Source organism: Stenella coeruleoalba (genome assembly GCF_951394435.1).
Source record: "Stenella coeruleoalba genome assembly, chromosome: 15".
Lineage (NCBI taxonomy): Eukaryota > Metazoa > Chordata > Mammalia > Artiodactyla > Delphinidae > Stenella > Stenella coeruleoalba.
In genome coordinates this window covers 1257747-1271016 of record NC_137161.1, presented here as the reverse complement: position 1 = coordinate 1271016, position 13270 = coordinate 1257747, and the positions used below count along the sequence as shown (strand labels likewise).

The 13270-nt window shown below is 59.5% G+C and overlaps 1 protein-coding gene across 1 annotated transcript in view; it reads left to right on the top strand.

Annotated features, from left to right (window-relative positions):
• Window positions 1–12906, top strand: part of NTSR1 (neurotensin receptor 1) — a 46930-nt gene extending 34024 nt beyond the window's left edge. The window contains exons 2-4 of the mRNA XM_079945377.1: window positions 8152–8353; window positions 11065–11155; window positions 12261–12906. Of these exons, the coding sequence (XP_079801503.1) occupies window positions 8152–8353; window positions 11065–11155; window positions 12261–12510 (543 nt within the window). The 3' untranslated portion in view covers window positions 12511–12906. The remainder of the gene's footprint in view (window positions 1–8151; window positions 8354–11064; window positions 11156–12260) is intronic.
• The last annotated feature ends 364 nt before the right edge of the window (window positions 12907–13270 follow it).

Genomic DNA, 13270 nt, shown 5'->3' with positions numbered 1-13270 from the left:
CTGGGCAGCTGGCCGGCACCCACTGGCGTTCCTCTTCCTTTACTGATTGACTTTTGTCCTGGAGAAGAGCACAGCCGGGCCCGGCGGCACTGGTGGGGACCAAGTGGGGGTGGGGCGCAGGACCCCACCATCATTTCTAAGGCGCCCCACTCCTAATCACAGCCATTTGGGGTGGAAGCCCCAGGAGGCCTGGCTGAAGGAGCAAAAGTGTCACTTCCCGGGGCTAAGCCCAGAGCACAAGGTCCCCTCCACGCCCAGGGGCTGGTCAGCTTGAGAGAAAAACTAGATCCAAACGCTGGTCCAGTGGGGCCTGGGGGGACGTGGGTGGCCGCTCCCAGCCCCCTCCCTCACACCGGCCGCTCGGCTCCAGGTCTACCGTAATCAGATTCCCCGCAAGCAGGGACGGAGCGCTAATTCTATTGAAAGGAGCTGAGACACTGGGTACAGGGCCAGATGTCCACGGGGAACGCAGTTAGCACTCTGCCAGTGGACGGTACTTCAAAATCGGGAAGGAACAGGATATTTGCTGAGCTGCCCACACAATCACATGGCAAGAAAACACTGAAAATCGTGGGATTGGAGATTCAGTCCCACAGCTGAATCACAGAATTGGAGATTCAGCTGCCAGCGAACGCGCAGTAGGGCCGCTTCCCCGCCCACCCCTAGAGGTGGAGGACAGGCCCCGGGCCTGGAGTACCACTCCTTCCTAAGCGCTTTCTGAAATGCACGTGACACCAGCTTGGACCCGGTCCTGCAGGACCCACTCCCAGGCACAGCTGGGGGATTCGCACGGTTCCCCGGAAATCCACTCCCAACGTCCGCCAGCCCCCAGGGGCTCTTGATTAAGACCAGGGCCCCAGGTCTTCCTGGCGTGGAGCGGAGAACGTTCTTCGATGCTTGACTTCCTTCAAGGGTGCACGCAGAACACTCTGTGCGGAACCGGCCCCGCTTTTACTCCTGAATCAAGGTGGCCCTACACGGCGGAAAGGCACACACAGAAGGCTTGGCAACCGACCCTGGGGGCTCACGTTTGGACCGGGAGCCACGCTGCAAGACAGAATTTGTCACGAGCGAGTACATGGTCATCGTCGTGGTGTGAGGTGCCGGTGGGGGTGAGAGCTGAGCTGCACCTGCGGGGGGCTGTGGTTTCACGGTAGGTGACAGGTGACCGCTAAGGTGCCTCCCTGACCACATTCCGTGAGACACAGAGGCGGGGGCCGGGCCCGGGGTCAGACTTGCACCCCCTGCCCTGCGCCTGTCCTTGTCAAGGATTTTTACAGCCCCGTCGGTTGCTAATTAGCAGATGTCCCACTGATTTGAAGGTTCTCATGGGCTTTTTAGCCAACAGGTATCTGAAAACACGGCAAACAGGACTTCAGTCTACAGATGGTCTCGATGCAGTTTTGAGATGGGATGGCACGACCGGAACGCGACTCACCACCCCGGCTTCCACACCCAGGGTGATTAACGACCCCCCACCAACTCACAGCCAAGGCCAGGCCCCCAGCACCTGCCCTGTGTGCTGCTGAGGGCAGGGTCCCATCCTGTCTCTCCTCGAGGACGGCGACCCTGGTACAGGTGGAGGGACAGACGCAGTGGGAGGGCCATTTCCCTAATCCGATTGAGGGTCTCCTGGCAGCCCGGCTGGTGCCAGCGCTGCAGCACAGCCGGGACCAGGCAGGATGTGGCTGCAGGGCGGGGGGGGGGGGTCCTCTGTGGCTGCGGCACTCCAGGAGGGCAAAGACTCCCACGTGCAGGGCTGCTGGCTGCGCGGGCAGCGGGGACTCGGTGGGGGCCTCTTGCAGAGGTCACAGGCTGCTCACCTGCCCTTCATCAGTGGACAGGAGGGGTCTGGGGACAGGGTGGAGTGTTCCTGATGATCGCTGCCCCCAGCTGGCTCGGGGGTCCCACTCCCCAGTCCCTCCCCACCCAGTCTTGCCAACCACAGCTGCTCCCAGCCCGGCACGCCTCTCCACCGGGGCAGCCCCTCCGCAGCGATGGGCTCTGTCCATGGTCCTGAACCCTAAGTCTCCCTGGGGCAGGAGCATTGTCTCCACTCTAAGTCGCTGGTGACTCTGGTCAGTCGTCTCCCAGAAACTCCAAACCTGAAGAGGAGCACGGGGACCAGCGTGGAGCGGAAGGGAGATCAAAGAAAGGAGAGGGCTTCCCTGGTGGCGCAGTGGTTGGGACTCCGCCTGCTGATGCAGGGGACACGGGTTCGTGCCCTGGTCTGGGAAGATCCCACATGCCGCAGAGCGGCTGGGCCCGTGAGCCATGGCCGCTGAACCTGCGCGTCCGGAACCTGTGCTCTGCAACGGGAGAGGCCACAACAGTGAGAGGCCCGCATACCACAAAAAAAAAAAAAAAGAAAGGAGAGAGTAATGGACAGATGTTCAGTCCTGAGAGATCACCATGGAGTTGTGGCCTTTGGACTAGAAGTTGTTGTCAAATTTTTGCAGTTACCCAAAGTGTCCTCTCTGGGAAGCTGGGGGTGGGGCATGCATCCACCGAAGTGAGGTCCCCCGACACTTTCCCACGACCAGGGGGTTCTCCGTTCGTCTGCTCTCTGCTCTCTGTGTGTCACAGGCCCCAGGACATGGAAGCGAGCACTGGGCTGTGGGTCAGACTGTGTCTGGGCTTTTTCTTCTATAAAGTGAGAGCACCAACAGCTTCTATGTGCCTATTCCACAGGGTGACACATGCAAGTCACTGAACATGGGTCTGGCTCATGGAAAGCACTCTGTTAAGAGTTAGCTAAAGGGGGGCTTCCCTGGTGGCGCAGTGGTTGAGTCCGCCTGCCAATGCAGGGGACATGGGTTCAAGCCCTGGACCGGGAAGATCCCACATGCTGCGGAGCAGCTAAGCCCATGCGCCACAACTACTGAGCCTGCGCTCTGGAGCCCGTGAGCCACAACTACTGAGCCCACATGCCACAACTACTGAGCCCACGTGCCACAACTACTGAGCCCACATGCCACAACTAAGCCCAAGTGCCACAACTACTGAAGCCCACGCACCCAGAGCCCATGCTCCACAACAAGAGAAGCCACTGCAATGAGAAGCCTGCGCACCACAACTAGAGAAAGCCCACGCACAGCAACAAAGACCCAATGCAGCCAAAAATAAATTTGTTTAAAAAAAAAAAAAGTGTTAGCTAAAGAGTGTGTATCAACCAGAAAGCGGAAGTCCTTTATACTGAGCCAAAATCTGGCACTGCAGCCACCTAACGGCGGGCGGGACCGCACTGTGAGGGGCCGGGACTAGAGGCCCGAGTGGCCTAGCTAAGCCGGAGCTGCACGCAGTCGTGGAGCCCCTCCCCCACCCGAGGTGGCCTTTCAGGCCCTAAGATGACTCACTTGGGGCCTCAGCAATGCAGGCAGCTCTTGGGGAGGCTCGGGGTCCCTCCCCTAAAGGCACACGCTGGGCTTCTCCTCAGACACTCAGGCCTGCGGTCAGGGCTCTGACCCACAGAGCAGCGGGCCCTCGACGCTCGTCTGTCTTCTTTCCCAGATGCTTGTCTGCCGTGGACCGCGTGTGCCCTCCTGGGTGGGATCCCAGCAGCGTCCGGAGGGTCTGGGTGCTCATGAGATGAGGGATGTTGGAGGGCAGAGTTACTCGGACAATGTCAGCCCGGGAGATTCTGGGCTGTGTCACCTTGAAGGACAGTGTCTGCCCTCCCAGCCCTGGTGTCCCGCCTGTGCAGCAAGGGTGGATGCCCTGAGACCTGGTGCCCTCCACCTCCAACACCCCATCCCAGGGCGGCAAGGTGGGGTGTGTTGTTCTCGTGTCACTGTGGGAGCAGGGGCCCGGGCACCTGTCACAGGACAGACATTCATTCCACTCAGGTGCTTTGAGGTCAAGAGGGCGTGCCCAGAGCCCCCCAGCTCCCTGCCCTTCCCTGAGTCGGCCTGGGTCAGCCTCTGTGAGGCTTCTCTCCAGGGAGCAATCCTGGGCGTCGAGGCGGCTCCTTACTTTACGGAGGCACCAGCTGCTCTGTGTTTGCTCTTCTCACTAAACCATGACCTTGGCCCCCCCGTCGGTCATTCTCAGTGTCTACAGCACCCCGTGGTGTGGACGCGTCATAACTTATCAACCAGCCCGAGTGGGTGGGCATTGAACTTGTTCTGGGTTTTTGCTTTTCGAGCAGGGCTGTGCTGAGTGACAGTGACAAACAGGGACTCTGGAGTGACTTGCATCATTGTCCTGCCCTGGGTGGTGGCCGAGAGGGAGGGGACTTTCAGCATTTGCTGGGTGAGGAGGTTAGGAGGAGGCGGTCCCTGGAGCCTGGGCCTGGCTGGACTGGTCATCTGCTGGGGGTGGCCCCTGCCAGGCCAGCGAGGCCATCTACATTGGAGGGTTTGACAGGAAGCCCCTCCTCTCTGCCTCTCCCCTCAGAAGCCATTGTACAAGCTGCTGAGTTTTGCAAACACCCTGAGAGATATATTTTTTTTTTGGCTGTGGTGGGTCTTAGTTGCTGCACGCAGGCTTTTCTCTAGTTGTGGCGAGTGGGGGGTCTACTCTTTGTTGTGGTGCGCAGGCTTCTCGGTGCGGTGGCTTCTCTGGTTGCGGAGCACGGGCTCTAGGCACGCGGGCTTCAGTAGTTGTGGCACGTGGGCTTCAGTAGTTGTGGCTCGTGGGCTTCAGTAGTTGTGGCACGTGGGCTTCAGTAGTTGTGGCTCGTGGGCTCTAGAGCGCAGGCTCAATACTTGTGGCACATGGGCTTAGCTGCTCCGCGGCATGTGGGATCTTCCCGGACCAGGGCTCGAACCTGTGTCCTCTGAATTGGCAGGCGGATTATTAACCACTGCGCCACCAGGGAAGCCCCTGAGCGGTATTTCGCACCTTCCCACTCACCGCAGGCTGGCGTTGAGCCATGAAGCCCCGGAGTCCAGGGGCTGTCTCTTTACCTAAACACAGTGGGATCAGAAACAGGCCGGTACGAGACGAGCTGTTGCCCCTCAGAGGAAGGGTGGACGGGACGACAGCCTCGAAGGAGGAGGCAGAGGCACGAGGACCCCGTGACTGCGGGCCAGGCTACGCGCATTCCATTGGTGCCCCGCACCTGTTTGCAGGCAGGTCGGGGGCAGCCCTTCCTCCCAGACAGACCTGGGTCCTGTTCCACTTTCTTTTTACTGCTTAACCATTTCACTCTCTGTCCCTCACAAAATTACAAATGCTCTCCTTTCACCTGTGAGGGCCCGTTCTTAGGCAGGTCCCCCACACAAGGTGGGAGAACAGAACCAATGGGCACAAAAGCAGTTTCCTGCTCAGCAGGCCCTCCACAAAGGTGGGCTCTCTCTTCTGAACAGCAGGCCTGGGGCTGGTTCTCATAGGACAAACGTGATTGGTGGAGAGGTGAACGTGCGGCCTGTGTGTGTCCAATGAGGGCTCAGCCGGGCCTCTTGGATTGTGCCCATTGGCCAGGAATGGAGCGGGGTGGGTGTTTCCAGGGAAGCGGACGGTGGTCCTGGGAAGGGACAGTGGAAGCAGCAGGCCCTGAGCATCCAGCCTCCAGCTCTGCAGCCCGTCACCCGCCTCCTCCCACTGGTTCCGGCGCTGCCTTTGCCACAGGCCACGTTGGCCTCATCGGAACCGCTCCTGGCCTCTCTCCTGCTCCCCTGATTTATTCGCGCCAAACTCTTCTCCTACAATCTCTTTTCAGTGCCCTCCCACAGTGGGTGAGGCCTCCCGTCCCCTACTGACCTGTCACCTTCCTTTCCAGAACTTTCCTGGCTACTCTTAGATTATCTTTTTTTCCATTTGAATTTGAGAGGCAGGCTGTCTATCCCCAGGTGCTCTCACATTTTACTGGGACAAATGCATAGACGAGGCGCATCCCTCCACGTCCGCATGTCTCTGTCTGGAAGGGCCCCGGTTGCCCCTCCTTCCCCTCTGTCCTTCCTGTGGCTACACTTGCAGTGGTTCCTGGACATCTTGCACAGGGCTTAGCAGACTCCCTTCTCTTTGCTTGTTGCCGGGAGTGGGCTGCTCCCCTGTTCCCAGAAGTTGGGGTGGAGTGCAGGAAAGGGGTACAGACTGAGCTCCCATCCGTGCTGTGGGCCTCGGCAAGAGAAGGCGACCCCGAGAGCCAGGCCTTGCCCTGGTACCCCACAATCCAGGTTCAGTCTCAGTCTCCAGGCTGGAGGGGCGGGGGAGGCCGAGAGAAGACACGCCCCTCCGGAAGCCCACGCCGGCCCGAGCCTCGTCCCCAGGCCTCTGTTGGGGGGCGCCTGCAGTGCCGGGGCCCCTCTCCCCATTCCAGAACCTCAGGATCAGGGCCTGGACTTCTCCCAACTGGGGGATCCGCTGGGGGCCTGGGCCCTGGTCCACCGCTCGCGGCCCCCAGAGGTGGCTGTTTTGCTGTCTGTGCTCATCGAAGTATGGTATTTCAAATGTTTTGACATTTAAAATCTGTGTTGAATACATCTGTTTTGTTTAAATTATGCCCGGCTGTGGTGACTCACGGGAATTGGTGTGTCTCCTGGGCCCAGGCCCGGCATCCCCCTGCACCCCAGCCCAGCCCCCGGCCCAGAGCTGCCCCTCGGCCGCACCAGCCCATCATCGTCCTGCGGGAGGACCTCCAGACGCCACTTGAGCTCAGTGGACGCAGGAGAGAAGGGTGCCCGGGGGAGGCCACTCCCAAGCGCCCAGCGGGTGACTAGTGACGGGCGCAAGGGCTGGCAAGTGTGGAAAGGACGCCTGCCGAGGGCCCACGCGGCCCGTCTGACGTGTTTGTCCTCTAGTTTAGGGGAGTCTTTTTCAAAAGGAGCCAGAGGTGGCCTCAGCCACCATCTCCTGGATGCCTACAGTCCTCCCAAGCGGGACCCGGAGCACCGTGGGGCGGGCAGGACTTGCGGAGGCGTCGGCCAATGCCCCGAAGAGAGGGCCGTGTGGGCTGCCCTGCTCGGGACAGAGGTCTGACATCCAGGAGGCCCAGGAGGCGAACCCGTCGGCGTTCTAGAGCCTCCAGCACCTCTTGGCCTCCCGCTGGCCGCTGCCGCATTAGGAGGGCAGAGCTGGACGGTCCTTACCCTGCTGAGACAGTCCTCGTCTACCATCAAGGAGACCTCCACGCGGGACCCTCGGCTCTGCTCTCAGGGCTGTGCGCAAACCCGAGCTAGGAGGTGGAGGGGGCAGCCTGGAGCCCGGCACCCCCTGCAGACCCCGGAACCCAGTGGGGCCAGTGCAGGTGTCTCTCCAGGTGCAGCCGTTTGCTCTGTGACTCTGAACTTCACGTGAGCGTTAAGGGCGGCGGCGGTTGGGTAGGGGGCATGGAGAAGAGGCACCGCCCCCTCACAAGGGCTCGCGAGCTCACACTTAGAAGCTCGGGCGTCGGAACGTGGCGTGCGGACCAGCGTGCGCAAAGGCCAGCGGCAAACGCGGCTTTACGCCAGAGGCTGTTACTCCGGGGCCCTGGGAGGTGATGCGGATTCAGGACCAGCTCGGTGGGAGGCCCGTTCCCCATCGCTGCTCAGGGCCACACACGTGCACTGGCGGGTTTGCGTCCCTGTCAGCAACGCCAGTGGCAGCTCAGGGAGGCCACAGCTGCTCGGGCTGAGCAGGTGCCCGTGAAGGCGGGTCTCAGCCTGGTGTCACTGAGGAGCTGGGCTCCAGCTCAAGTCCAGGTCCAGCCGCTCTGAGCTGGTGACTTTGGCAAAGCCCCTCGGCACCCGGAGACTCAGTTTCCCCAGAGGCAGAGAAACGTGGAAGGTGGAGTTGCCAACGAGAAGCGCTTTTCAACGGGCTGAGAGCAAGTGGGGCGGGGGGCGGGTCTTCCCTTCGTGTCCTAACGTGAGCTGTACGTGTGCAGGACGAGGGACGCTGGGTGAGCCATCCTGGAGAGAAGTCAGGAGGGACCGCTTCCTTGTCCAGACCCGGGAACGCAGAGCCCCGGCCCCTCACCGCAGCCGGGGTGCCCCAGGGTTTTACTCCACACTGTGTACAGGCTGAGGGCTCCCCAAGCTGACAGAGAGTCTGCAAACCTCCCCCAGGAAGCCAGGGCTGTGGGAGCAGGCGGAGAGTCAGTCTGGGAACGGACAGACCGAGCGCCGCCCACGCTCCAACCCCTACACCTGGGCCGGTGGGCGGGGTGGGTGCCAGGGCGCGTCCCCTGCCCCAGCCTCACAGGCCGCCCCTCTCCACCTCTCGCAGATCAACACCTTCATGTCTTTCGTGTTCCCCATGGTGGCCATCTCCGTCCTGAACACCATCATTGCCAACAAGCTGACCGTGATGGTCCGCCAGGCGGCCGAGCAGGGCCAGGTGCGCACAGTCGGAGACCAGCATAGCTCGTTCAGCATGTCCATCGAGCCCGGCCGGGTCCAGGCCCTGCGCCACGGCGTCCGGGTCTTACGTACGTAACCGCTGGGCCCTACGAGGGGCGGGCGGCGGGCGGCCACCAGGGGCCAGCAAAGCAGCGAGCTGGGTACCACAAACAGAAGGTTTAGAGACCCTGGGAACGGAGCGCCTCCGGGCCGAGGCTCAGAGTGCCGGCTCCCCCTGGGGTCGGGGCTTCTCTTGACTCCCTCACTCATCCATCCATACATCCACCGATTCAGCAAGCCTCCTGGCACCGGCTGAGTCGGACAGTTTGCTCACAAAGCCAGGGCCGCAGGGTTGGGGTCCCCATGCGTGCTGGGCAGTCGGGTGCCAGCTGGAGAGGCCGGAGGTGCAGTCCCTCTGCACAGATTCTCGCAGGGAATCCTGAAGGCCTGAAGGATCGTGTTGGGTGGACGTGAGGGTCCATCCTCCCTCTGTGTGTCCCCGGGCCTGGCCGAGGAGGGGTCCTCAAAACAACCTGCCCCTCCCTGCTCTCCTGAGGCAGCCCCGGCCCCCCCGGTCCCCCAGAGTGCCTACCCTGTGCTTCCCACCACCCCAGGATCCACGCCCCATCTCCCCCCTGCCCCGGGCTGCCCGCCCCTCACCTTTGCAGGTCTTGGAAGGAAAAGGTCCCCACAGCTCTGTCCAAAAGGAACGTGATGCAGGCCCCACGTGGGATGTTCAATGGTCCGGTAACCACCTTTTTAAACAGTCAAAAGAGACAGGTAAAATTCACTTGGATCATTTATTGCTCCAGTATTTCCAAAACAGCATGACGTCTGCATCCGTCCACAGCACGTGATTGACGGGAGAGTGACTCGGGAGTGCTTCGCCCCCGGGCCGCCTCAGCGGGTCAGGTGACCAGGGCGGCAGCGCTTGCTTCTGCTGTGTGCGGGCGGGCTCTCTGGAGCAGCCCAGTGCCACCAACCCCTGCTGCCAGCAGGCAGTGCCTCCGCTGGGACCTCCCCGGCCCAGGGTCTCCGCAAGCCCCCCAGAGGGCAGCAGCCCTGGAGCGGGGATCCCAAACCCAGGACCTCCCACAGATCCCCCCACGTCCCCAAGAAGACGACGCACCTCTCGGGGAACACCCTTCTCTCTGCCCCGGGACAGCACACTTGGCCCGAAGTTTGCGCAAGTGGTTGGGTGCTTGCTTTTGCATTGTGGTGGAATATACAGGGCATGAAGTTCACCATCCTGACCGTTTCTAAGTGCACAGCTGGGCAGCAGTGTAGATGCCCATGTGGCCGCGCGGCTGCCACCACCAACCCTCCCACCTTGTAAGACCGAAACTCTTCCCATTAAACACCAAGTCCCCCCCCCCGCCCAGCCCCTGACAACCACCTTCTACTTTCTGTCTCTGTGAATTTGACTCCTCCAGGGACCTCCTTTAGGTGGAATCACACAGTATTTGGGTTTTTTGTGACTGGTTTATTCACATGGTGTAATGTCTTCAAGGTTCATCTATGTTGTAGCCTGTGTCAGAATGTCCTTCCTTTTTAGGGCTGAATAATATTCTGTTGTACGGTTGGACCGCATTTGGTTTATCCGTCATGCATGGATTTCAGCTACTCTGAATAGTAGTGCTGCTATGAGCTACTGGTATCTGTTTGAACTCCTGCTTCCAGTTCTTTGGGGGCATAAACCCAGGAGTAGAATTTTAATTTATTGAATTAAAAAATATTTTTAAACAGCCAAACTGCTTTCTAAAGTGGCTGTACCATTGTACATTCCCACCGACAGTGTACACATGTTCCAGTTTCTCCGTATCCTCCCCCAGATTACTCTTTCCTGTGTTTTTCTTTTATAGGAGCTGTCCTGTTGGGTATGAGGTGGTATCCTATTGTAGTTTTGATTTGCATTCCCCCAGTGATCAGTGATGTTAAGCATCTTTTCATGTGCTTATCGGCCATTGGTATCTCTTCTTTGGAGAAATGTCTATTCAGGTCCTCTGCCTGCTTTTGTATTGGGTTGTTTGATTTTTGTTGTTGAGTTTTCTATATGCCCAGGATATTAATCCCTTATCAGATATGTGATGCAAATATTTTCTTCCGTTCTGTAGGTTGCCTTTTCACTCTGTCAATTGTGACCTTTAATACACAGTTATTTATTTTTATATAGTCCAAATTATTTATTTTTTCCCTTGTTGTCTTTTCAAATTCAATGTTGTGAAATTTTTGTCCTATATTTTCTTCAAAGAATTTTATACCTTAGCTTTTATGTTTAGATCTTTGATCCATTTTGAGTTAATTTTTTCAGATGGTGTGAGGTAAGGGGACAGCTTCATTCTTTTGCATGTGGGGATCCAGTTTTCCCAGAACATTTGTTGAAAAAACAGCCCTTTTCCCTTTGATCTTGGCGCCCTGTAGAAAGTCATTTGACTATATATGGGAGGGCTTATTTCTGGGTCCTCTGTTCTAGTCCATGGGTCTATACGTCTGTCCTCATGCCATTACCACTCTGTTTGGATGACTGTAGCTTTGTGGTAGGTTTTGAAGTCAGGAAGGGTGAGTCCTCCAGCTTTGTTCTTCTTTCTCGAGATTGTCTTGTCTGTCCAGCATCCCTTGAGATTCCCAATGAATTCTTCTATTTCTGCAAAAAATGTCATCAGGATTTCCATAGAAATTCCACTGAATCTCTAGGTCACTCTGGGCAGCACTGTCATCTTAACACTATTAGCTGTTTCAGTCCACGAACACGGGACCTCTCCCTCCACCTCCCTGAGGCCCACGTCCCTCCACGTCTCAGGTGCCGTGGTCATCGCCTTCGTGGTCTGCTGGCTGCCCTACCATGTGCGACGCCTCATGTTCTGCTACATTTCGGACGAGCAGTGGACCCCGTGAGTATGGGAGGCTGGGGCCGAAGGGGTGAGGCTTGGGCTGGGGGCATGCTTCCCGAAACAGTTGAGTGTAGGGGTTGGGGGCGCTGAGAGGGGCAGCTCAGGGTGGGCGGGTCAGCGTCCCCCGACAGGCCCTCAGGTGCGGCTGTGATAGGGCAGGGAAGGCAGAGTCCGTAGAGGGACAGACACCCTGGAAGCTGCTTCGTAAAAGGAAAGCAAGTCCTAAAACAGTCAGTACAAGACAGGTTTGGGGGCGTCTGGAGAGCGACAGGAAGGGCTGGCGCTGCTGGCTGTGGGAGGAGTGATGGCGACTGTCGGGGCCCCCAGACCACCCCCAGCCTGGAGGAGTTGGCAGGAGGACCCCTGGGACTCCGAGAGCATCACACCCGCACTGCGACGTATGGACGCCGGCCTCGCCAGCTGGCCTCCCCGCAACGGTAGCCTCAGCCTCGCTGCGTGAGCTCCTCTGCGTAGCGGGGCTGCCAGGTCCCAGGGTTGTGGGCTCTTCCAAGTGTCGGGGAGCCACTAGGGAGGGAAAATCTAGAAAGGATGAAGAGAAGGTACAGGGCATGGAACACAGCCCAAAGTAAAGGGGTTCTGAAACTCAGGGCCGCCTGGTAGTGAAGTGAGCTGCCAGATGAGGGGGTGAGATCCCTGTGCACAGAGGCAAGCAAGTCGAGATGAGGTGCACAGCTGTCTGGGAGGTGCAGAGGGGGTTCCTGGCCTGGCTCTCCCATTGAGGCCAGGCCCTGGCCACGTCCTGCAGCCCTGAGCAGGGGCTGGGATTCTGCACAAGAAAGGGCAGGCCAGCTGGGCTGCAGGGAGAGGTGGAGACTGCGGCCAAGGGGGACTGCACAGCTGGCCTCGGGTGGGCGGCTGCAGCTCAGCTCGGCAGTTCAGCTGACCGGTGCCAGGCGGGAGTGTGCTCAGAACTTCCAACCTCTCAAGAGAAACCAGAGCCCTGGAATTTATTGTGAAATATCCCCACTTCAAAAGATGTCCGAGTAGAGTCTGCAATGACTGTCCCAGGCCCCCGTGTCAGCCACGGGCTGCCCCGTGCGGGCTGTGTCTGGCCCGCCAGCCTGAGCGTCCTCTCCCACCCCAGGTTCCTGTATGACTTCTACCACTACTTCTACATGCTGACCAACGCCCTCTTCTACGTCAGCTCCACCATCAACCCCGTGCTGTACAACCTCGTCTCCGCCAACTTCCGCCAGATCTTCCTGTCCACGCTGGCCTGCCTGTGTCCCCTGTGGGGGCACAGAAGGAGGAGGCTGGCCTTCTCGAGGAAGGCCAGCAGCGTGTCCGGAAGCCACACCTTCTCCAGCAATGTCACCCGGGAGACGCTGTACTAGGCCCGGGCGGGGCCGGGCGGGGGGCCGGGAGGGGTCACAGAGGGGCTGCCACTCGGCCTCCACGCCTGTCCGCGCAGCGCCTGCGAGCTGGACGGGGGTCGGCCCTGGGCCCGCTCCGTGGCATCCGAGGCCCAGGACCCAGCACCCACACCCAGAGGCTGCACTTCCTTACGGCTTCTCCTCTCTCACCCTCCCCCGCGCCCCTTCTCTTTCAAAGCCAGAAAGAGAGACAGATCCTCTCCCAGATCCAAAACAGCCTTTAATGAGGAGAAATTAGCGTTGGGTGAAAGGCGGTCTTTTTGTTCTCAGACTAATGGATGTTGAGGGAGAGAGACATGAAGGGGTAGGTTGGGGCCGGAGCGTGGTGACCCCGAGAGCTGGCGCTGGGAGGAGCCCAGTTGGCAGGACCACCTCTGTCCCGGCACCGCCAAGAGGGCCTCCGGGCAGCTCAGGACCGGGTCAGCCCCTTGTGCAGCAGGCATCCGACCCACCACCTTTCCAAGGGCGAATCCCAGGAAGCTTTGATGTCACAAGAGGTCCATGAAGGGATCAGCCTGGCATCGCCCAGCCCTGGCAGCCCCCCACCGCCTGTCCTCCCCAGGCCAAGGTGGCAAAGCTCTGCAGGGACACCACAGGGCAGCTAGCCTCGCAGTTCTCCATCCTGGCTCTGTGGACACAAGGCCAGGTCAGTGGGTCCCAGGACAGGCACGTCCTCACACGCTCTCCCTCCCGCTGTCCAGCTCCTGCGGCCCAGCTCCCA